Source organism: Planococcus citri, chromosome 5, assembly GCF_950023065.1.
Source record: "Planococcus citri chromosome 5, ihPlaCitr1.1, whole genome shotgun sequence".
Classification (NCBI taxonomy): Eukaryota; Metazoa; Arthropoda; class Insecta; order Hemiptera; family Pseudococcidae; genus Planococcus; species Planococcus citri.
Window position 1 is genome coordinate 46,936,093 of NC_088681.1, and position 26,539 is coordinate 46,962,631.

The following is a 26,539-nucleotide window of genomic DNA, read 5'->3' on the forward strand; positions in this document are numbered from 1 at the left end:
TGTTCGTAAATGATTCGATTCGATTCTAAACAGATCAATTATCAATTGCTGTACAAATGTTTCAAAAAAAGTGAATCAATTCGTTCGTAAAAAATTTTTATTTACTTAAAGAAAAGTCGGTCTTCTCACGCGAGTGTTTTTTTCATCGTTAGCGCTTTTTTTGGTAAAAAAAAATTGGTAAAATTGCCGCAATTAGTTCTAAAAATAGGTACAAAAATTTATCAAAAGTTTCTGCGCATTTTTGAGAATTTTTTTTTTAACAAGAGAGGAAAAACTGAAAAATAACAGTTTCAGTTTTAATTTTTCAATTTTCAGTTTTTTGTTTCTATTTTTTAAAAAAATTTTTAGTTAGAAGTTTTTTTTTATTTTCTTCTTTCAGTTCATATTGGTTCTAGTTGAACATAGGTACATATTCAAGGGAGGTAAATACCCTTATTGGGTTTGCAAAAATCTTCATTTTGATATAAAACGTAGTAGGATTTGATAGCGAATTTTTTTTTGATTTTTTCTTACATTTTTATTGTTTTTTTATGGCGCTTAAAAATCTTAGCCCTAATCATAGTGTTTCACAACCGTTCAATTGTGTTTCAAAGATGCAAATTTTGCTTAAGTGGTCATCAAAAGTTGGTAATGTTCTGTGAGTTTAATGTTTTTCTGAATATTCTTACTTCACTTCAACACATTTCATTACTTTTTGGTAATTTTCTGTGATTCTAGTAAACGTTTTCGCTGAACTTTTTTCTTTTTTTTTTCGTAATCAAGAGGAATTTTTTTTCCTCTTAGCTGCTACTTTACTTTTTTTCCGTTGAAATTACTCGATAGTGATGTAACGAAACTATATGGAAAAAATTCTTTCCACATCAAAGTGGACAGACGTTTTAATTATCGGTATTGGCCGGCACTTTTGGATAACATAACGCATCCGTGTCCGTCTGCCATGGCAGAACTGCCTCTCTTTCGGCTCCTCTGGCCTCAAGAGATACTATACACTATGCTTAGAGGGCATCCAAGTATTAAAGGAAATTTTAACAGCCAATAAAAACACACCATTAGGCATAAACCACCGCGCGACCGTATAGTACGTGTGCATTCTATACATATAATCTAATAGCATATACGAGTATACCAAGTTTGAACCATTCATATGTGCGGTAATTTAACGAGCCCGGGCAATAAATAAAGCTTTGAAATGTAATTAATTCCGTACCATCATTTTGGAACATTGTGTGTCTGCCGATGCCATATTCCCGATGGTATCGAAGAACGAGAACTAAAGCTGCGGAGAAATTGTATAGAAAATAGCGACTTTTTATATCTCGTTCATTTTTTTTTTTTTTTTTGAGTGCGAGAGCTTCTTATTTTCTTTAGTAGGTGTTGGGATAAGTATATTCGGGTGTATAATTCATCTTTTATTCTCGAATGTATTATATGGCCTGGTCTGTGTGCCACCGACCACTGTAATCACGTACACGAGTATATTAATCTTATATCGACGAAGACGATAGCCGCCTAATTTGATGTCGAATAAGAGTGGATTACATCCGCGAGCTCCAAGCTCCATATTTGTCTCGTACGCAGTACGCACGTGGTAATTATAGCTATACCTTTTCGAACCTCGCGTGTTTTTTTATTTTTTGGATAAAAAAATCACTGGTTTTGTCGAGTAGTCATCTTTTATGTATGGTACAAAGGTGTGTAGGTCTGAAAGATACATTGGGAGAAGTTGAGCTGATGGCGAGGTATCGATGTGTGTTATCTTTTTGTGTACGTGGTGTATTAATTTTATGTATACGTAAGTCTAGTCGTCGTTGTTTACGCGATCGTCGCCAAAAATGGATCGTTGACTCGAGGCAAGAATTTCATTGATCGATTTGCCACACTGCTGCATTTATAATCCACGAAGCTCGAGCCCACCGCGTGTTTTCATTCTAGTAAACGTTTATGCCACTTTATCGTCGCTTTGCATGGGTGGATTATAAATCAATAAATCTGTCGATATCGATCGGAGAAAATTTTCAGAGGTGTTTTCCGAGTATTCGAGAATTCGAAAATTGAGTTCGTTTTATGTACGTATCGGTGTAAACTTCCATCATTCTACCAATTAAAAGAACAGACGAGATCATTTTTCGAAAGTTGTGTGAAAAATGTCAACATATTTTTACACAAGACCCACCTTATGCAGTGCCGGTTTTAAGGGGGGGGGGGATTTGGGTGATAATCCCCCCCCCAAGAGGTCAGTTTTTTTGGAAAAAAATTTTGATGCTATATAAAGTGGGAATTTTCCAAGCATTTTTGCGCTCTTGTTTCACTGAGATGGATGCCGATTACAAACCGATGTTCATTTTTTTTCATCTTTTTTGAGAAGAAGAAGCCTTTTTTTTTTCTTCTCAAGCCCACATTATAGGTATATTCGTACACGATTTACTTTGAATAATGCTTTGCAGACAAATTTCAGTCACTGAGGTCCCTCCTTTTTAAAAATTAAATAAATAAATGTCATATTTATTCAGTGGCGTGGCCAGGGAGTAAAGGGGGCCATTGTCCTCCCTTGCGAACGAAAATTTGAAATAAAACATGCAAAAGTGAACGTTTTTTTTGTTGTTCAGACCCATTTTTCTAAAAATTTTCGCTCTCGCTTCGCTCGAGCAGTAATTTTACCTTCATTTTCATAATATAATCACCACACATCACAATAGGTTTCCAGAAAGTGACTCCTAATTTCGATTTTTCATCCCTAAAAATCTGGTTTTGCCTCATCTTTGAGGAAATTCTGACTATGCCACTGTATTTATTTGATTTCTGCTCTCCGAGAAGCTTAATTTTTACACCCCCCCCCCACCCAAAAAATGAGAGGACAAAATTGTTTGGTTCTGACCCAATTATCCCCCTCCAAGGAAAAATCCTGGCACCGGTACTGACCTTATGTCGTCGTCTCCGCAAAACCATTTCAAAACTATTCCTATCTATGAAGTATTTGAGAACCCATCTCATCATCGTGTTGAGGTAGAACTTCACTCGATGAATTTTCACCCCCTTTACGAAAATATTTCTAGCACGGATTTCCTCCACTCCTTTGCACAAAATTAAAACCCTTTTCTATCGCCAACTTCTTCGCACAAGTTCACCTGCATAATACGATGTATGTACTTGACTTACGTCGCGACCACGTGAAATTCCTGTTCCAAAATTCCGTTGTGGAGCTGTTGGTCTATATGGGCGCATTTCGCTCGAGGTAAATTACAACTTGGTACCTTACGCTTCGATAAAGCGTAAAAATTTAATGGCGTTCGTATTTTCTAGTATTTTACCTACCCACCTGTATCACCTAGGGTATTTCGCCTTGCTTATCCTTAAGACACGCAGACAGAGGGCAGACGGAGGGGGCGCAGCGTATAAAGAAGCGTAATCTGAAATGTATTACTCTTAGGAGAAAAACATTACCGAAATACGAGTCAGGCTCTTTTAATAAAATCCGCTTAACTTGCTCATCATCATCATATTTTCTCCGCAGTCATGCTGTAGGTACCTCGAACCGAGCAAAATGTCGAGGTTTCTTTTCCTCCTTTTTTTTTTCGTTTTCTTTCACTTTTTTTTCATTTAATTTGCTCTTTACGCGGAAAAATCCGCGTTATATAGGTACCTATTCATTTTGCTTCGAAGGCATAAATGTGACAAATGTCGCCTTATTCGTTATCATTTTTGTTTTAATTTCGTTCGCCCATCACTGTTTCAGTTTCTGTCTCGGTGATAATTTAATTTTAAAGATAAATTGATCCGAGGATTTTTTTAAAGTGTAATTTTCTTTTGGAAATTCAGGCTGTTACATTATGTCAGCTTATTGTATGGCGAGATATTTTGAGCGAGATCATGCTCAGAATTCGTTTCACGATCTCAGACCTTTGTGATCATGGCTAACGAATTTTTAATTTTTTTCCTTCTTAGTACCTATATTGATATACATTTACATTTCAATACACAGCCATCTCACGTTTATTGTAATATCGGTGGTTTTTGTTGAGTTTTTCGTGTTTAAATGAGATTTCTTGGAAAAATGAGTTCTTAAAAAGGAAAAATTTCAATGTTTGGAAAAATTTTTGAGTTGTTTGGTTTCATTAAAAGTGATCTAGAGGCGGAAAAAAGCATTCTACGGAAAAATGAGGTCGAGGAAAATTGTAGAGAATTAAATTTTCAATCGACTTAATGTCGTTAGATTTTTTCTAAAATATGCTTAGTTTTCGAGTTCTTCTCAAAAAACTAAAATTTTGTGAAATGCGCGAATTCCATTTTTCTGTAGTGTTTCATTTTGATATGAAGACCACATGACACTCACTCGTATTGTCAAATCCGTCGAAAAACATTATTTAAAGTGTATTAAGGCCAGTGGTGACCATTTTGAGCACTTACACTAAACATTTCCGCGTTATAATTGAATAAAAGTTAAATTTTGGAAATTTTTTTCAAATTTTGCAACAAATTTGCCAGCTGACTTTTGCCCCCCCTCCCTGTATATGAAGTCACCCAGTATCACAATTTCACCACCATCATTAAATCTATGCTCAGTAATAGGATATTCTCTGTCACCCACATGGGAAAGTCCAGTAGATGGAGAAGGCCAAAAAATTGGCTGCCACAATAGGGTGGTTCAAGAATCACTTTTTTTTTAATTTCAAGGTGAGCAACCCCTAATGTTGTTCCTTATGGTTAAAAAAAAATACCTTTTCAAGGATTTTTCAAAAAAATAATGTTTAGAGGTGGCGTATCGATGTTTTGTACGGAGCGCGCGACGTCGGCGTTACTCCACGATGTACTTGTGGCGCGGCATCCGTGTTCGCCGGGCGAACGCGTTTTCATATCAACTCAATTAATATGTTCGTTGCATTGCGCGGTTGATGTACGATTTTAGTTTTCTGTCATGCTTTTGATTAATTTTCTCCATTACAATGCATTTTACGGATTAAAAAATTATAGTTTTCCACTTGTTTGGTTCTTTTTTGGAAAACGTCACTTTAATTCCTAAAGGAGAGAAAAAGCGAATCATTCTTCTGTTTGAAATGAATACAGTGATGTATTTTTGTAAGAGACAACGTAAATAAATAATTTTAAGATCATTTCTGTTTTTTATACGCATTAGTAGCTTTCATTACTTAGATTCGCTTACCTGCGACCTTAAATAATTTCATTCTTTTTGTTTTGCTTCATCATTTCGCTGTATACGAACAAAGAGCGAAATTTGCAATTCAAAATTCCTAAAATTCATTGCGGAGAAGAAGATAACACCAAAGTATAACTGGGTTTAATAAAATCATATCGTAACGCCATGCAACGAACGTGTCAATACAAAACGCGTTCGCCCGGGCGAACACGGATGCCGCGCCACGAGTACGTCCTGGAGTAACGCCGACGTCGCGCGCTCCATACAAAACATCGATGCGCCACCTCTAAAAATTATTTTTTTGAAAAATCCTTGAAAAGGTATTTTTTTTTAACCATAAGGAACAACATTAGGGGGTGCTCACCTTGAAATTTAAAAAAAAAGTGATTTTTGAACCACCCTACTGCCACAAGGGAGTATTCTCACCCCAATCCTGTTCAACATATACCTACACAAATGAATAGCCAATTGGAGACCAGACTAGACACTTTCTGTATGCAGATGACCTGGCAGGAACTGCTCAGGGGGATACACACATAGAGGTACATACAAGGAATGCTGCAGGAAACACTGAATAAACTAGAGACTTACTATAAATTGATAATGCCCTCAGACCAAATCTATCTAAAACTCAAGTGTGTAGCTTCTACCTGAAAAATGTAAAGGCGAAGTGCTCATTGAAGCTGGTATGGGGAGGAGTGCAGCTGGAGAACTGTGAAAATCCCAAGTACCTAGGAATCACACTAAAATGAACCCTCACATACTATAAAAGACACTATGAGAACACCAAAATGAAGGTGGATGCAAAAAACCACTTAATGTAGAAACTGGTATCAACAAGATGGCAAACACTGTCAACCAACAATACTGGCAACTCCATTTAAAATACATCGGGTATTTTTGTTACAACAAGGATGCTATCTGAGCGGCTTGGTATGGAAGTAATCCTCATGTCAAGGGCTGTGACTGGTCGATTCAAATCTCTCGACTATCAGTACCATATATCGCACCTCGGGAGTTATAAGGTCACATCTCAAAAAAAATCAATTTTGATGTTTTTACATTTTTGGGGTTTGCATGACCCCCTGCAACCAAAAATAACACTTTGAGTCGGGTATGCTGCTTAGATCATGTAAAAAATGCAAAGGGCCTATCTCAAAATTTCTACAACATTGCAAGTTGTTTGGAGTTATAAGGTCACATCTCAAAAAACTCCTCTTTCTTTGAGTAAAATTCGCACATACAAAGTGTCAGAAACCAGTTTCGATAGTGTTGAACGTTTTTAAGATGTAAAATAATCACAAGGAGTGTATTTTTTGTAGGTTTGTTCCAAAACAAAAAATTTTTAAAATAGAACATTTTTCAGAAAAATTAATTTGCACATAATATATTGAAATTTTAGTTTTTTGAGAAAAACTCAAAAACTAAGCACTCTAGAAAAAAACTAACGACATTATGTCGATTGGAAATTTAATTCTCTACCATTTTGATATCATGAAAATTTTTTTGGACGCTTTTTTTCGCCTCCAGATCACTTTTTATGAAAGGTTGTAACTCAAAATGTTTTCCAAACATTGAAATATTTCCTCTTTAAGATTTTATTTTTCAAAATATTCTTATGCTAAATGAAGGTAGGATACCCAATCTTCAAAATGACATGCTATTCATTCCTCACAATTGATTATAAGTTGATGAAAAGAATGAATCAAGTTTTAAAAAAAAAGAAAATCACTCTCCTGTAAAATTTCACTTTTTTGAGATGTGACCTTATTACTCCCAAGGTGCGATATAATAACAAACTGATGTGATAGGATTTAGTTACATACCAGGCTGCTGGGAGGATTAAACATCATTTTTCAACACAGTTGCCAGTATTGTTAGTTGACAGTATTTGAAGATGGGGAGCAAAGCCAAAGACACTGAGGACAACAGCCATGGCACTGTGCTACTCTACAGCAGAGTGTGGATGCGCCACCTGGGACCAATCAGCACACACTAAGAAGATCGACCTAGCTCTCAACAACACCATGAGCATTGTGTCTGGTTGCCTCAGACCAACCAGCATTAAATACCTACCAAGGATATGCGGCATTGCACCCCCTGGGATAAGACCATGTGTGGTGGCAGATGTAGAGAGGACAAAAGAGGAACAAGACCCCGTCATGTTATATTCAACCAGAATCCCAGTTGGGAGAAAATCTGCTCTTACCCGACATAAAAACGTGGGCAGGAGATTTAACACTTTACGCCAATGCTTTTTCTGCCCATTAATCGGCACATATTTTATTTACGTGTAAAAATCTGCCATTGATCAATATTCTTGAAAAAAATTTTGGCACCAGCGGGGATCAAACTCGAGTCCCCAGATCTGAGAGCGGAATCCTTGCTACCTACGCCACCAGAGCACTTGGTAGAAATGACTAAAGATTTATATACTAAGCTGAAACACACGCGCAAAATACCACATTTACGCGCGTTTTTCAGCAAATATGTGAATAAATATGCTACAAAATATTTGCGTAGCGTATTTTTGTGGCTGGTTTTTTTGACGTGCAAAAATACGCCACATAATTTAGAAGCGTAGCGGCTTTACGCGATAAAAATACGCTACGAAATATTCTTGTGGCGTGTTTATCAGCAGACATTTTTTTCTGCTGTGCAGAAAATGTGACAACCTAAAAAGTTGCTTCAAATTACGAACATGAATTGAAGCGTGATTTTAAAAACTGTAGAATCTGCTGCATGGCAGCAGTTGAAAGTCACGTTGAAGTATAAAACACCAATTAAACTGCTCTTTACCGCGTATTTATTGGCAAAAGGGCAGATTTTCACCCAACTGGGTGAGGTGACCCCATGGCTGAAGTTCTAGAGGAGTTATATGAAGGAGACGCATGTGATGACAGTGGATCCAGTGGAGGGGAGAGAGAAGATGGTTGGATCTGGAGAAGGCCACATGTAACAAGAACTTGGCAAGTGGACACAAATTGCTGTATGCAGACTGCAGAGTGGCTCACACTGAACCAGATCCGAGTTGGATGCACCTGGACAGCAGTAAACCTTACTAGATGGATGGGGCATCCAGGATGATGTGAAGGGTCCGGATTGCGGACAAGGACAGAATGACGACCACCTCCTCGTATGTGGCACAGGTACTGCATACACTAGAGAGGAGCTGTGGGGAGACAGTTTTAGGAAATTATAATATTTTTGAAAATAGGAATAAAGGCCCGAGCAAAGCGATGGCAAAAGCTTTTGAAATAAATGATTCTTCCGAAGTGAAACAACGTAACTTCGGTGAGAGAAAGGAAAAGGAAAATTGCTTTTCTTGGCTCTAACATTTTGTATGTATAGTTTTCAAAACATTTCCAAAAGTAGGAATAAGGCTCGAACAAAGCGAGGACAAAAATCTCTCAAAAGTGCGTAGTTCTTAATTTTTCTGGGACAGAATTTTATGTTTTCAAAAAGAACCAATTTTGATAAAAATTAAAAATTATTTGCAAACTTTTGACGAAAAATACTCTACATAGAACTTTTTTTTTGTATTTTAGCAAAAAGTGGGACTTATATTTCTGGCTGAAGTTTCGACTGAAATGAAGAGACTTGCACCTCCGCATCCCTCTCCCCGTGCGGCATGCCTTCTGACGAATTTTTGAAAATTTAAAAAAATCGTCAGAAATCCAAAAATGAACTTTGGTATCTTGAATTTTGGTCACAGTGGTCTTAGGTCGTGCTTTTTTGATCTAGCTTCGTTTTGGTCTAATCAGAGAGCTCCGGCTCAGAAGATTCCTGCTCCTGCTCGCTCTTTTTCTTTTTTTTGAAGGGAAGAAGTTGGGGTTGAAATCCACAATTGAGTATTTAGATATACATATACCTACCTGTTTATTGCCTACATAAAATAACACCAAAATTATATTTTATGGTACCAAAGTAAAGTTATAAATACACACGTAAATCGTACCTTACATTCATCCCATCACATACGAGTATTATGGTCACATAGATAACACGTGCGCGAACCGGTTGTCCACAAACACACGACAAGCCTCCGCATTTAGGATAACAATCTGGGCAATAGCTGTGTTACCATGGAGAACTCGTTAAAATACAAAATACTGCAGGTGATATTACATTACATATATAAGATCGAGGCGACTTAGCTGTGCGACATATCGCGCTTTTTCACATTTTCCCAGTTTCTGGACATTTTTAAGTTACGAGTAGGTAAATGAAAAATAAATAACAAGGGCGGATCGTTCTGTCATCTAATCTGCCTGGAGTCAGCCATGAGCTCTCTCATCTTTTAATTAGTGCGAGAAGTCGATTTAAACGCACGTAAATATTGTATAGACTCACTAATTAGAGGTGTATAGTTTGACTTCTCTTACCCTTTTCGTCTAGACAATTGAAGAATCAAGCAAGAATTGCTAGATGGTTCTTTTTTATGGCGTCGGAAATGTTCAATGGGGGAAAATTTGAGTATACCAGCGAAAAAATGGTCTTTTTGTTTGTTGGATTCTTATTTCTCGACTCGAATAGGCAAATTGGAAATTAAATAAACTAATCCACTATTTTTTTTTGTTGCAGGTGAGTACGAATTTCTGTCGAGTAATCAGCAGAATTAGCATGCACGATGTTTCAGAAGCTGTGTATTTAGTAAGTTATATTGTGATTTATGGAAGAATTTTGTTAATTAGTTAATCCTTCCATCTAGATCTAAACCCTATACGAATATCGTAGTCTCAGTCTCTGTCTGGGTTGTTTTCTAATGTAGAATGAAAAAGGAAGTAAATGATAAATCAATAATTTTGAAAGATGACTAAAAATAATGCGTGCATTTCATTCTTAGATATCAGCTAGGTACCTAGACCCACGTAAATTAATACGTATCTATGAGACTCGAACATTTATGAAGTTTTTATTTATAAACGCGTATATTACTCAATTCTGGAGCTACATATAAGTATAGCGTAGGTTTTTTCTATTTTTGAGTAATCTACTCTGGCGAGGTAATACCTACGTGCGTATAATCATCGTATATTACACGTTATTCGATGCAGCAGCGGACGGAAGCGGTAAAAAGATGTTAATTCCCCGGAGCGACATTTTTCGGTAAATTGGCCTCCGTTAATACGTATACAGACACATTGTACTCTATATACTTTTACGTGCCACATAAACGCAAACGCGTTAATTTGAGGTCATAAATCAGTTCTCGTCTTTAATTTCTCTATGCTTTTCCTTCTCTTAATCCTCTCACTTCTCTTCCAAACTCATTTTATTGAGAGCTTATGCTATGGTTTTCTCTCGCTGTGATCATCGTAGGTATTATCCACATTATTGTGCGAAGAAAAAGTGCCAATGTTGTGAAATAATTTCAAGAAATAAGAGCTCAGACAGGTACACGTAGTCTAAACTTCCTGTTGACAAAAAAATTTTCTTAATTTTACAGTAATGATAATTTTCAAAACACGAATTCACTCAAAAATAAGCGATTTGCAATTTTATTTCCAACTGCTCAGTAGAACCCTGTAAAATTGCTCTAGGATCTTGACGAAAATATGTAGCATAAGACGACGCAGGATCTCAAACACCTTCATTTGGGACGAGGTCATTTTTCTCGAACCAGGTTGGGTCAAAGCAAGAGCGAAAAAACCACAATTTTATTCGAATATGCCACCTTTTCGAAGACCCATATTTCTCCTTCAAGGGCACCTTGGGGACTAAAATTTTTTGTGGGTGACTTTCAACTCAAAATGAAGGTCTCTGCTGAATTTAGTCAAAATACAATAAAAAAAATTTTTCGTGATTTATCTTTTACGTATAATTATTATACATTGTCTATCCTTTTCTCGGTCTCCCCCTTGGGCCCTCCCTTCATCTCGAATGCAAGGCTAATGTCTAGTAAGCTTTCCTTGTACACTTTATCCTTCATGCTGAACACGAATGCTTTCGTTATTCGATTATAAGCCGCAGAACCGTTTGTGGGAATTAATCGTTTAGAAAATTGCCTCTAAACGAAAGGGAATGAAAAACAGACGAGGTGATCGCGCCAGGCCGTCTACGGTTGCAAATTTTTTCCGGACGAGAAACATCTCGCAGTAAAGAAATTTATTCCGGTATTAAATTCTAATTTATTAGACAGATTGCCGCGGTGTGTAGCGCAGATGCCTTTGCTTCCTCCTCCTCCTTCTTCCCTTGCATGCTTTCTTGCTCATAGTACATAGCGTAATACGTTACGTACAGTAAGTATATTCTGGTATATGCATATAAGAAAATTATTTTATAATGACCAACGACCAATTATTGCGCACGAAGCCGGTGCGGATTTACCGAAGGATTAACCGGTTCGGTGATTCTGAACGATGAAGAGGAGAGTTGGCGAGGGGCAAGCCATTCAAACGAATAAACGATCATTTAATTCAACAGGGAAGCTGCAATGGTAGCTGGCGCGATTTACGAGGGCAAGAGAGAGGGGCAGGGTGAAGTTCGCGAGTTGTGGGTGTTGGATCGAGCTTTATTCTCTTCTTCGTCGCTCGTCGGTGACATAACGAACGAGACAGAAAAATATTTACGATGTTTTTTGTTTTGTAAACCTTTGTATTTATGTAGGAAAAAAGAGAAAAAAAATAACGAAAATTACTTCCATTTACAACAGTTTTTCTTTTCTTTTTTTTTTTGAAATATTAAAAATACAGTATAAACGTATAGTTCGATGCTCTTACGCGTTTTCTTAGGTATTTTTAGGTAACACGTGACGCGTGATTTATCGTTAATTTATTCGGAATAATATTTACGTATTTTTACGTAGGATATAATACCTCCTTCCTGTGCCACCTTTTCGCGTTTATTCGCGAAATATATAAAGGTATATTCGCGTTACTTCTTTCAAATAGCGTAAAAGTTATAAAAAAAATATTATTTATACGGGTATTTATAGTTTTGGCCGCTGGCTGCATTTACGCGTAGCTCGTATAGTTGAAAACCCACAGAAAATAGCGAAGTACCAACCTATGTACGATAATATCGGTTTACAGTACTGTAAAATTGAATGTGAAATTTTTTAAGAGTGTACCTAGAGCTGCATATTTTGAGAGAAGGTAATAATAAAAAAAAGAAAAATCGATGAAAGACTAAAAAGGTTAGTTTGCAGTTTCACTCGATGAAATGAACTCATCACAAAGAAATCAAAATTCGAAAAAAATTCAACTTTCAATTCCAAACATCAAAAAAAGTTTAAAATTCAGTTGTCTTATTCTGACCTCTTTCTGAAGTATTCCATGAAAAAGTTGATAGGTATAAATTTATTACACTCGTAGCAAAAAAAATTTAATTAACTTAGTTTATTTTTTGAATTTTTTTGATTGAGTAAGTATTGATTTTTATGTGATGAGTTCATTTCATCGAGTGAAAGGGTTTTTTCAATTTTTTCAACGGATACGTAAAAATAGCGGTTCAATGGGTCAACTTCTCCAATCAAAACTTTTTTTCATGTTTTAAATTAAAAAATCGCATTTTTCCCGCAAACTTTCGATTTTACGAAATAATGCAATCCCAATTTTTTAATATGTCGTTCAGCCTGAAAAGTTGTCTATAATAATAGGTATATTTTTTTTCAGAATTTTTGAGAGTCGGAATCGAATGAAAACTAAGTTTTGAAACTTTTCGAGCTAATTTTCCGTACAAAAAAAGTGTCAACACTGATTTTTATGATATCACCAAAAAGCCTTTCAAAACCCCTATAACTATTGGAAAAGGTTCCATTTTGAAAGGCATCATGCAGAGGGTATTGAGAACCACACAGGGACGAAACTTGGAATTTTCTATGGGGAGTGGTCGACCAAAAATTTGCCGACTGATATGAGAAAAAAATACCCATTTTGCCGACTAAAACAGTGAGTTTTTAATGTGAAAAAAAATGAGAAGAAGACAATTTAGCCAATTGATATACTCAACACATATGTGGGTATAAAAATTTGCATGTTGATTTTTCAATTTTTTGAAGCCTCAAGCAGAATTTTTGTATTTTATAAAAATGAAAATAAATATAAAAAGTTGGCCCGAGCGTAGCGAGGGTAAAAGCTTTTGAAAATTGTAACTTTCACAAGTAAAAGAACAATGATTTTTTTATGGGTGGAGGTTGATTTTTTCGGTCTAAAATTTTCAGAATTTTGAATGATTTTTTTTAATAGAAATTTTAGCTGCAAAAAAGAAAAGCAAAAATGTCCAAAACAAAGTGAGGGCAAAGCTCTCAACATTTCGTATTTCGAGAAGTAGTTGATTTTTAGAAAGTTTGATTTTTGAATAAGGGCTGAAATTTTTGAAAATTCACAATTCAACTACCTACTTAGTATGTAAATTATTACTTTCTTTCAAAAAGTCAATTTCTTAATTACATTCGACATTCTTAAAATTTAGGAGGGTAAGTACCTCTACCTAAAACAGATATTTCCTAGGTGCAAAAATCCAGAAAGAGAAAAACTGTATTCAGCCCAAGCGAAGCGACTGCAAAAATTTTTTAAAATGTGCTATTCAAGTTCCATAAAAGTCAGCAAACTGGTCTCTATATTATTAAGACTAAAAATTTTCAAAACTTATTGACTTTGTCCAGTCTCAGCAAAGTTGGCAAATCTCGGCAAAGTTGGTATTTGCCTACTATCTATAATGACGGGGGGGGGGGGTGTTACACCCCACATCCCCCCTTAGTTTTGTCCCTGGAACCGCAATTACTCGGCATGGCAGGGAACTTTATGCCCTCAGTTGGAGGTAGCACTGTGTAGCAGCACGCTCTGGACAGATAGTTCCACCAGAACTGATGATAACTGACACAGAGGGCTATGTCCGCCTCACAGTTTTCTGACGGTCGCTCCTCTAGGAATAAGTATCTTTTAAGTGTAAAATGTATAAGTTTGTAGTCCTGTGCATGGCATGGACGGATGTTATCAATTGTAATTGAGCATTGTGCAATAAACCATTGAAAGGAATATTGTGTTGTCTTGTTTACTGTTGATAGAGTGTGACTGTGGTAAATCCCTGACTAGGTTTGTACTAGGAGGGTTGGTGCGGTGGATGCCAGCTTACTCCAACCCATTGTGGAAGAGTAAGTCAAATTCAGTGTTTACCACTACATTGGCGCCCAACGTGGGGTGCCAGTGTAGTAGTAAACACTGAATCTTACTTACTCTACCACAATCCACCGCTGAAATGGATGATATTTTACATTCACTGAAAACTTTGACACCACCCCCTAGCAGCCTTTAAAAAGGGTTAGAGGGCTGCAATTTGGGCCATTGGTCAATCCCCTTCGGAAGGTCTTTCCACAAAAAAAAAATCGACGACCCTCCCCCCTTACCACAACTTGATCGAATTGACGTGAAATGACCCTACGGTATACTGAGCTAAATTTTATCTAGGAAGATATGGAAGAGGAAGGGATGTTTTGTGCAATTTTTGGAGTGATTCGTGAATTTTGACTCCATTCTATGAAGTTTGCCAGTAGAGTTGGCCAATTTTTCGTGAATAATTGCTATCCCCTTTCAAAGGGTAACTTCTTTCCCTGTGCTTAGTTGAACCGAAATTGTCCCCTAACCTAACATAACTTTTCAGTTTTCATCGCCCTTCTCCTTCCTCTTTCGTTCAAAAATGATGAAATTTAAATCTGTAGGTGACCAAAATCTAAAAACATTTCATTTCAATCTTTATGATTTTTTATTCTATCGATGAAATAATCTTCAGGTATCTCGGTTTTATTTATGGCTTCGGCGGTGTTGAGAAATCTTGCTATTGAGATAACGTTTTCATTTTCAATGAAATGCATTGGTAACGATCGAACTGACTAGAAAGAAGGGTAACCTACTCGTATACATTCTCCAGTATATCTCTACCAAACACCCTGTGGCTCTCGATTACCGGCTTTGTAGGCCGAATTTCAACATTTAAATACAATGGAGGCGTTTCAGGAGCCACGTAAAGTATACTCATACTCATAAGTGGTACATTATCCGTGTAATTATGTAGTATTTGGGATTGGGTGTAATACCTGCGTATGTAATATTTTCCGACATTTGACGTGAGAAGGTTGTCTTATACTTATTGCCCTGTTAGTCGATGTTTGATGTGTCCTTATAACATTTTGAAAATGTTATTACCTAAATGTGGAATTTCTAACCTCTTAATCGCGATCATAATAATTATACTTTTAAAACGGGTACGAGTATAAGTAAGTGTTCCTACACACTATAAATATAGGAATGCTGTGGAAATTCGAGAAGAATTCGATACAGTTGAAGTTTGGTTCGTCAAGCCGACCAAAAGCGAGAGAAAAGATGTCCTTAATGTGAATTATTTCGTAAAATTTATGTACGAGTACTACGAGGAACGTATTTTGAAGTGTAATGCGGTTTAAATTATATTGCGTGTACGATGGTCAGTATCTTCATTTTTCCTCCTCCATGTTGTGCTTGTACGCTACAGTATTAGAAAGAGTTGAAAATGAAGAGAAAGCCAAGAAATGAGCCGACGAACAGTGTCAAGTTTACGGATTGCGGTTTTAATTTTGGTCTGCGTGAAGTTTACAAAGTTTGAGGGGTGGTGTTGCTGTTGGTAGGGGGTTTGCAATTAGGTTTCGTCTTGAGAATAAGCTGTGAGAGTCGAGGGTTGTTTTGCGGGTACGATCTTTGTGCAGATGTACGATAGAATTACACGATGTTTTGCTCGAGTATGAAAATACGAGTATTCGAGGGAATTGAGAAAATTGGTCGTGTTTGGAAGTTTTATTGGTGTTGTTTTGCGTTTTTGTATTTGAATTGTGTTTCTAATGTGAGAATTATTGATGTGATCGTGGGAGAGAAAACAACGACTTTATCTTGGTGGAAAAAAATCTGGAAAATCATTGGATCATAAACTTCAGAGAAAATGATCTCGATCGAGATCAGATGTTTTGGCGATCAAAAATTCTGAAGAAATCTCGTGATCAAATCTTTGGAGGAACAGATCCCAACATCAAAAATTCTAGAAAAAACTTTGAAAAAATTAATCTCGAGATCCGAAAACTCACAAGATCATGAACTTTAGAGAAAATGCTCTTGAGATTGAATAAGTATTCTAACAAACAGAAATTATAGCCAAGAGGCCTGAAGAAAAATATCTCAAGATCGGAAATTCTGGCCAGTGAAATTTCTTGGAAAATCTACTGATGAAAAACTACATTATTAGGTACCTAAAAAACTAATCTCAAAAATCAAAAAATCTGAAAAATCGTATTATCAAAAATTCTCATTCCGGCCATTATTAATTAATTCATAGAAAATCTGTAGGTAGATAGGCTAGATACCTAAAAAACTTTGGAATAATTGATCTCTTGATAACAAATTAGGGCCATCAAAAAATCTAAAAAAAAAACTGCTAATGTAAGTAAAACTTTGAGAAAATTGATCTTGCAAACTAATTGATCTTGCAAACTAATATTCTTACCATCGAAAATCCTGAAAAAAGTTTGCGGTGAGAACTTTTGAAAAATTGATCTCAAGTCGGATAAAAAATTTTGGCAATCAAAAATCACGAAGAAATCGTATGCTCAGAAATCAGAATTTTTGAAGAAAAGACTTCAAGTTCAAGATTTTCGGCCATCGAAAATTTTGAGAAAATTTGCTGATGAAAAACTTCAGAGAACAATGATGTTGAGATCAGAAATTCATTCAAAAATCTGCTGATGTAGGCTTTGGAAAAATTGGTCTTGAGATGGAAAATTATTCTAGAAACCAAAAATTAGAAATTTTTCAGGTGAAAAATGTTGGGAAAATTGATCTCACGATTTAAATAAGGCCTCTACTCGATTACTTTATGGTTAGTTACTTGAAAAGAGTACCTACGTTTTTTTAAATTGTCAAAAATTCATTTTTTTTAAATGTTGGCCCAATCAACTTTTTGAAAAAAAATAAAAAGGCATGACTTCTTGACAATTACTGGCAAAAATGATATATTTTCTAAATTTCTGTCAAAAAAATGAAGCTATTTTGATGTATTTGACAATTTTTGGCATTAAAAGTGTGAATTTTCATCTTTTTTTAACATTAAAGTGAGAATTTTTGCCAATTTCTAACGAAAAAAAAAATTTTGACAATTATAACGCTAGCCAAGAACTTGTTTAGCAATTTTTTTGGAAAAATCGCGACTTTTTGGAATTTTTGTTAAAAAAGCGACAATTTTGAGTGAGTAACTTTAAGAAAACAGTGAAACTTTTTAGCAATTTTTAGCAAGACAAAAAGTAAGATTTTTTTGCAATTTTTTCCATTTTTAGCAATTTGGTAGAAAACAAGATTTTTTGTATTTTTGGCAAAAAGCAAGACTTTTTGGAAATAATTGGCAAAATAGTGATACTTTTTTGCAATTTTTGTCGAAGAAATGAGACTTTGACGATTATATCAAAAATGCAAAGCTAGGCTTTTTTTTCAATTTTGGCACTTTTGGGCAATTTTTGAAAAAAAAATTAGAATATTTGATTTTTTTTCAAATGATTGACAATGGTTAAAAACGTATTTTTTTGGCAATTTTGACGTTTTTAGTTTTATTTTGGTTACCTACTATTTTAAATTGTTACGGTTGCACAAGTCAAGTTGCTTTTTTATCTGCTGATGAAAGACTTTGAAAAAGTTGATCTCGAGATCAAAAATGTTGGCTGTCAAAAATTCTGAAGAAATCTTGTGATTAAAAACCCTGGAGAGAAAGATCTTCAAGGTCAAGAATTCTGGACATCGAAAATTCTCAAAAAAAATTGACATGAAAAAATTTTGAAGAAATAGCCTAATTGATTTGATATTGATATCAAAATTCCGTCAAAAAAAAAAAAAAAACATTGGATCATGAACTTTGAAGAAAGGGATCTCGAGATCAAATATTCTGGTGATGAAAAATTCTGAAGAAATCTTGCGATCAAAAACTCTACAGAAAAAAGATCTCAAAAATTCTAAAACAATTTGCAGCCTGCAGGTGACGAACTTTGGGAAAATCGGTTTCGAGATTAAAAATTTATTCAAGAAATCTGCAGATGAAAAACTTTAGGAAAATTGATTTCGATATCTCCTAGGTATTCTGACAATCGAAAATTCTTCGAAAAATCAGCTAATTAAATTCCTATGAAAAATTGATTTGGAGGTAGAAAATTTTGAATAAATCTTGCGATCGAAAATTCGGTAGAAAAATATCTCAAAGTAGATAAATCTGTACAATTCTTTCCAAATGATGCAATTTTAGTTAAAATCTGAGTTGGTCACCTCGAGTGATTCTCTTTCACGCATGTAAAATATACTCGTACCTTAGCTACAGCAGCAGCTCGTGTAGATATTATTTCAAGTGTGAGCACTTCATATGTATCACCTGAGGCACGAGTAGGTACATATCAAATGCCAGTATAATGTGCATTGTGTATAGTACCACATGCGTAGGTAGGTCTAACGTAAGTATATAGGTATCTTGCACGAGTGAATGTTGCTTAATGTAGCGGTATAATGGCGCAGATACGCGATTAAAGAATGAAGACCTATCAAGAAGAATATCCCCTTCGCTCTTTGGTAAGAGTACCTAAGTCGCACCTTACGAGTATTCTATCGCTGCAGAGCGTCGTACACTATGCAAATACGAGTGGAAATAATCGTATACTATGTGGAGTGTTGGATAGTGGTACTGCAGAGATAGATCGATACTTTTGCATTAAGTGAGTACTCATCACCTGTATTGTGGTGTCTTAGTGCTGAACGTGAAACAAGACGAGGGAAGAAATACGATAGTTCTTCTAGAATTCATATATCGGCCTCGAGCTCCTTACTTATACTCTTTTCATACCTCTCGAGCACTCTCGGCGCTCAATTTAAAAAACACACCGACCGAGGAACAAAAGATATGGAAATTGTCGATTATTGTATCGTATCGCGAGTCGATATTGTATGGTAAGTGAAATAGGTGTCGAAGAAATAGGTACATTATTATTGGTATTGTAGATACGAATTAGCGTTACGTACCTTTGCAAGCTTTACGATGGGTAATCGGCTTATCTGGATCTCTGTAGTATCCTTCTTTGCAATAATGACAGTAACGACCGGCCGTATAGTGTCGACAATTCAAACATACTCCGCCGCTGACCCGACCAGATAACTTGTACAGATCCATGTTGAAACGGCACTTTCTGGCATGTTGATTACAATTGCAGGCTGTAAAAAAAAGCAGAGAGAAAAAAATGAGTAAATAGGTAGGTACGAGTATCATGTGCTATAGCTAGAAAATGCAATAAAATTATAGTAGGTACATATGTATGAAGTAGTATGTAGTAATTTGTCTGAGGTAAAATCTCAACTGTTCATGAAAGACTTGAAATTTTTAAAAATGAGAATTATTTATGAACCATTCATCAACAGATAATCGTTAAGGATTCGCTTTAAATAAAACGCGAAAAAAAGTTCACGAACGATAACAGACAGAGCCAATATGAAAAAGTAATCTGAATGAAAGAGAATGAGCAAAATGTTCACGAGAGCAGCTTTTTGAATTTCCTATAGTCACACACGTGTGTCGTGTGTCGGCTCTTCTCTGCAAGAATATAGTCAGTCGTATGGTCAAGTTTAGAATGTCGTGGTTTGATTTTGATGGATGGGTTATTTTTCTTTACACTATGGAATTAATGGTAACATGTATCTACATTTATAGTGGTGTGCTACATGGGATTTCAACGAGCGACGACGGTCTCTTGGTCGTTTAATTGTTCGTTCGGTCGAGTAATTGGTTCCTGCTCGTGTCTCTGTTGGATGCAGTGGCGAAAGCTCGCCGACTCGACTGATTGGTCCGTGTCGCCGATGTGATTGATTAGAGATGATGATATAAGATGTAGGTACCATAAACGACGAGAGAAAGGCAGGGATGAAAGCCCGAGAGTGTTGAATTCATTTCTGCCCACGCCACGAAGAAGCCACGAAGGCATGTAAAATGACATGGAAAGTTATACGTATCGTATAGGTACTGGCGATGATGATGCGAGGACGAGCACGAGGATAAAGGGAGCTGACTTTGTACGGTAAAGAGTTAATTGGTGAACGTGGTAAGTTGTATAGGTTTTGAGGGTCTGTTCTTTCCCATCAGTAGATTAATTAAAGCTGTACAGTACATTGTAACGGCGTATAGATGATTAAGAATTAAGATGAGTTTTTGTACGATTGGCTGTATCTCGACTCGATAGAAGAACATATTATTGGTATCGCTGGGTAAGTGGGTACGTACCTATTGTGAGTGAGAGGGACTTTGTCATTAGGAGGAATGTGTTTTCAAGAGGTTGAACGACTGTAAAAGGAGAAAAAATTTTGAAAATGAGGAAGTTGGAATTTGGTAAGGTAAAATAGTGCATTGAGAATGAATTTTATTTTTCCATATCGAAATTATCAGGTAATCCATGTTTCATTCCAAAGAGGAGAATTTGAACATTTTTTGTTGAGAAAGCAGTGAAAACATTTTGATTGCAAAAATCTTAATTTTTTGTAGGGTATGATCATTTATTACACAGAAAAAAGGGGACGAAAAAAGACGCATTGAAATTTCCAATAATTTCTTTAGGGAAAGATACTTCAAAGTAAAGCTGAGTCCAATGAAAATGGTTTCAAGCCATTCTAAAGTCTTGAGAAATTTTTGAAAAATTCCAGGTACCCAAAAAAAATGTTTTGTTCATTTTTTATATGAGTATAATCTTCAATGCACATGTTTTAAATAGTGGTCTGTGTCATTACTGTGCCAGTTTCTCGTCGTTTGTTGATTTTAGTTCTCGAAGGCCTTTTTTTTTGTATTTTCTTCCTTGAGGGGACGCTAAATTGAAGTTGCAAGTCCCTGATTTTCACTTTTTCATACACCCCCCCCCCACGCCACCACTGTGTATCACTTTCTTTCCTTCAAGCAATAATGTTCCATAATTAAGGGTAAGGGCGCCTAATATGGACAGGTTTTTGTTTTTGATTAAAAACTTGGCTGATAGCTCAAAATGTACCTACATCTATCTAGTTTCATATTCCAAAGCCTCAACATTTTTGAGAAATTTTAAGTGTGTCAAAAATATCGTTTTCTGAAAAATGTCAAAAATCAAAAAATGAATTTTGGGTCCCTAATATGGACTGCGTTTTGTTCACGACCATGCATCACCCAAGAGCGATGAAAACACTAAGGTGAAATTGTCTAATCCAACAAATGTACACCAGTCCATATTAGGCTACCCCACAACTTTGAACTTTGAAAAATTGTAAGTATATGTACTTTGAATAATTTCTAGGTTGTCTTGATGATTTAAAAAACTTCACCACTTCTTAATAACAATACCTAATAAAAAACATTATAGGGTGTCCCCGGAAAATTTTTCGAGAAGCCGAATTTTCAAAACACATGAAAAAATTTTTGACGTTCTCAATTTCGTTTTTCCCTCTAGAATTACGAATTTTGGGTTTAGGGAGTTGATTTTGGTCTCATTGTGTTTTTCTGTGCAAAATATATCAGATCAAGCTTATTCCTACCAGGTAGTGCTAATGACCACCAAGATTGGGCGTCAGTCCATATTAGGCACCCTTACTCTTAAACAATTTCAAATGTGGCAACCTTGATACATTTTGTACTTGGATAATTTTGACCTAAAAAAAATTCAAAATTTGTTTAAAAATTTACCAAAATTGTTTTTTTTTAATTTGTAATGACGAAAAAATCGTCCGTATTGGTATTTGCACTTCTTTATAATTTTACCCCATCTGTAAAATATGTATTACTTCGTTTCGGTTTTATCACTTCTTTTAAATACTTTCAAACTATGTATAAGAAAGAGCGGCCTCTTATAAAACCATCCCATACCTTTTCCACACCTTTCCATCATAAACTGAGTTTACTGTGTTGCCACTTTTTTCCAATGTTTTCTTCCTACTTAGAAAAACAAGCGGCTCGCAAAGTTTCAATGAGCTGCTTGTTAAAAATGTACATCCGTTGATTTCTATAAAAACGTTAGTGGCTTCTTGAATCCATCCTATACCTTCCTATACCAAAAAACAAGCAACCAGTAAGGTTCTCCTTTGGAATCCACTTCATAAAAAGTGCAGTGGCTTCCAAATGTAAAATTCCATATTTCACAATGCAACCTTTTCCCAATAAATACTCAGCTCTCTGTATGCTAAATATTCAGTTCACTTGGAGTTCTCTCCGAGTTCAACTTCAGCTTCTTACTTTACTATCTTAAGTATTTTACTAGTACCTACCTAGTGTTATCTTTTATCAAAATTTGTGATTTCAAGTTGTACCTATACTTGTTCGCGAATATCTTTTATACTGTTGTGAATTTATTTCCGACAATAAACTTTTAAAGTGAACTTTTTTTTCGAACTTTTAATTCTTTTAATTAATCGGAGATCCTATCATCACAAATTCTATCATTTTTTCAGTTTTTATGGCAATTATTCGATATTTTTGAACTTTCCTTTGGAGGGACTGCGTTCTCCTGCGTTCCTCTACAAAAAACCTGCTTCTCGTTTCTTACATTTTTCTGGAAATTTTTCCTTAGTTTCCCAGTACATATTTCAATATTGTGAACTGTTTCATTTTTTACAGTTGAAAAATGTCAAATTAACTGTTTTTCTGATATTTCAAGTTACATTTTGTACATATGATTTTTGCTACATTTCGAAAAACTTTCAATTTTCATAAATATGTAGGGTAAATGTGCCTAAGTTTGCGCGCTTCCTAAGATTGCGCAGTAACGATTTCTCAGAACCAGTGAGAGTTACAACATTTGATACCGCCTTTACTTGAAAGAAAAATCAAAATGACCATACTTAACGATTTTTGGTGATGGTAGCACCAAGTGTTGCCAACTGACAAGCGAAAAACTTTTTTTTCAAATTTTTTTATAACTTTTCCAGTAAGAGTGGCACACGACAATTTTTATGGAAATGGCAGTAGAAATCTAAATAAGCTATTTTTAGATTTGTCATTGTCTGGGGATTATAACAAGCACATATACATATTAAGTGTTTTCTGCTTTAATTAGGTTTCAATTTTTCAATTTTTTAAAAAAACACCCCCGTGCGTAAGATTGCGATTTTTATTTTTTGCTACTTTTCTAGACTAATAATGATACTTTTCGAAATTTTCATTAAGAATTCAATTCATTTGAATGAAATGACACCTTATATACGTATATCGAGTTTACTCCTTGTCAAAAGCTAGGGAGAAATGGGTGTAATGGCCGCATATTCGAATGTACCGATTAGTAGAATACAATAGAACCACAGGGGGTAAAAACTGTATCCGAATGTCCGAAGCAAAATAACCGCCAATGTCCCAAAAGGTGTATCCGAATGTCCGAAGTGAAAAAAACCTTGTATGACTAGGGATTCCCAAACATCTGGGTTTTGACGAATATGGAACCCAATGAAAAGTACAACTACATACCTTGCATGTAGCATAAAAATGCCTATATAAGCGTAAGGTCGATGAAGATGGGCTCATGAAACCCCAAAATAGATTTATGAGAGTCCCCACTCCCAATCCTGGAATTATGATCGACTGTATAGCCTAAGCCTTATTGCATTTTTACTTCAGAAAAATCAGGCTAAAAACCATAGAGAAGGCACAAAAATTTACTTTTTTACAGCTGAAAAGTCTAAACCCTTAAAAGGCATATCAAGGACCCCCTCAAAACGCACATGCAAATTTTCAAGCCTTCCAAGTCGATTTGTGAGGTTTCTCTTCTCCGAATTGCTCTAAAAAGTTGATTTTGATTTTCTTGACCTTTATCGCCTGCTTTTGTTTCTCCCTCTCAAGAATTTGGACATACCTCAATGTTTTAGCCAAAGTAATCTCCACTCATATTTTTCAAATCCAACGTAAAATCACACAAAATATGAAATTCCTCAGGCTAAAGCTGAAATGTTCTTATAGTCCAAGAAGAGGGGGAGGGATGGAAAAAAAATTGTTTAAAACGTATGTGCCTATAATCTTGATTGAGAACTGAAGAAAATTCTAAAATATCTTTCTTGATCTTACAATTACGAGTAGATCATTTCATGACTATTAGGTATACCTTTTCTCTGATATTTAACATTTGCCTATAGGTTAGTACGATTCATTGTAATAATCTCCAAATTTTCAAAACATAAACCTAAATGTTCTTTTCCAATTTCAAAAATCAAAACAATTTCACAGGTAGGTAAGTTTTCAACTATTTTTTCAAATTTTTGAAATTGACAAAAATTATTTAAAAATTGGCACCACTGCCTAACAAAATATTTCCCTGGTTTCAGGAATGATATCTTTCTACAATTTAGCATAATTATTAATTAATGCGAAATATTTGCCAAGAAAAATTTTTTGAACTACATTATATTCAACAGATGTACCTAGACCTACTTTAGAAACCCCTGTAAGCGCAAAAACCCAAACGGACATTCAGATACACTTTTTGGGACATTCGCGGTCATATTGCAACGGACATTCAGATACAGTTTTTACCCCCCATGGTTCTACTGATAACTACTAATCGGTACATTCGAATATGCACCGGGTGTAATGCTGGAAATACCAGATATGAGCGCATTTCCAGTGTGGTTCACTCAGAAGTTTCAAATGCACGTTCATGTGAGACATTTTGTTTACTTTCATCATAAATCAAACAATATTGACGAATTTCTATGGTTTTCACTGGTGCACAATCTTAGGAAGGTGAATGCGCAATCTTAGGAAGGCATATGCCTAAGTTTGCGCATTTGACTTTTTTTAGTTTTTGGTCAAAATATCAAAAACTAAATCGATTAAAAATTTTATTTCGGGCGCAAATCATAGTCAAATTTGAAAAACCTTCTGTACAAATTTCAATATTCTAGTTCCTTTTCATAATAGCCTAAGAAAATTAGCATTGAATAGGGAAACGCTGCCGTACAAGCTGAATTTTGGTATACTAGCCCATTTTTGTGCCCAGAACACGAATCCGTGGAGTCCCCACCTGTCCCTAGCGAGCTTCTCCCCCAATTGTGGATTTTAGCCCCCCAAATGAGGTTTTTCGCCCCTATGTCCTCAAATTAAGGTCCTAGCCCAAAAACGGGGGTCTATAAAAGTTGTTCTAAATCAAATTTCCTGTCAGATGAGCTATGAACCAACTTCGTCCCCCTAAGGGGGGTGGACCTGTAGTCAATAATAAGAAAATTAACATTGAAGGGGGGAACACGCGGGGGCAAGCTGAATTTTGGTATACTGGCCTTTTTTTGTACCCTGAACACGAATCCGTGGAGTCCTCACCTCTTACAAGTGAGCTTTCCCCCAATTGTGGATTTTAGCCCCCCAAATGAGGATTTTTAGATGTTTTCCCCCCCTACCGCGACAAATTGCGGTCCTAGCCCAAAAACGAGGTATAGAAGTTGTTCTACGTCAAATTTCCGATCAGATGACCTACGAACCAACTTCGTCCCCCCAAGGGGGGTGGAGCTAGACCCAATCAAATGTAGGGGGTTTTTGAATATGAGTTATGATAGGTGTGAAATAATGGGTAGGGGGTGTTCAGGGCAACCCCACTCGAATAATTTGAGGTCATAATTTATTTTCCTACGCTTTTGTGAGGTCAAAACTGATGTAAAGTACATATTTCTTGCTAATTATGACTCATATTTAAAAATTTGATTGAGTCTAGGTCCACCCCCCTTGGGGGGACGAAGTTGGTTCATAGGTCATCTGATCGGAAATTTGACGTAGAACAACTTCTATACCTCGTTTTTGGGCTAGGACCGCAATTTGTCGCGGTAGGGGGGGAAAACATCTAAAAATCCTCATTTGGGGGGCTAAAATCCACAATTGGGGGAAAGCTCACTTGTAAGAGGTGAGGACTCCACGGATTCGTGTTCAGGGTACAAAAAAAGGCCAGTATACCAAAATTCAGCTTGCCCCCGCGTGTTCCCCCTTCAATGTTAATTTTCTTATTATTGACTACAGGTCCACCCCCCTTAGGGGGACGAAGTTGGTTCATAGCTCATCTGACAGGAAATTTGATTTAGAACAACTTTTATAGACCCCGTTTTTGGGCTAGGACCTTAATTTGAGGACATAGGGGCGAAAAACCTCATTTGGGGGGCTAAAATCCACAATTGGGGGAGAAGCTCGCTAGGGACAGGTGGGGACTCCACGGATTCGTGTTCTGGGCACAAAAATGGGCTAGTATACCAAAATTCAGCTTGTACGGCAGCGTTTCCCTATGACCCCCTTTTTTTGGCTAATTTTCTTAGGCTATAAAGAGTAGTGACTGTTTGAAAATTAGGTGCGCGAACTTAGGCACATTTACCCTATCAGAAAATTTTTATTTTTTTTTCATTTTTAAAATTTTTTCGTGTCAATTTTAGCAAT

The 26,539-nt window shown here is 36.0% G+C and overlaps 1 protein-coding gene across 2 annotated transcripts in view; it reads right to left on the reverse strand.

Moving 5' to 3' along the window:
- LOC135848893 (netrin-3-like) overlaps positions 1–26,539 on the reverse strand; it is a 192,162-nt gene that overhangs the window by 38,842 nt on the left and 126,781 nt on the right. For both annotated transcript variants that reach the window (XM_065368975.1, XM_065368976.1), the window contains exon 3: positions 19,165–19,353. In XM_065368975.1, the coding sequence (XP_065225047.1) occupies positions 19,165–19,353 (189 nt within the window). The remainder of the gene's footprint in view (positions 1–19,164; positions 19,354–26,539) is intronic.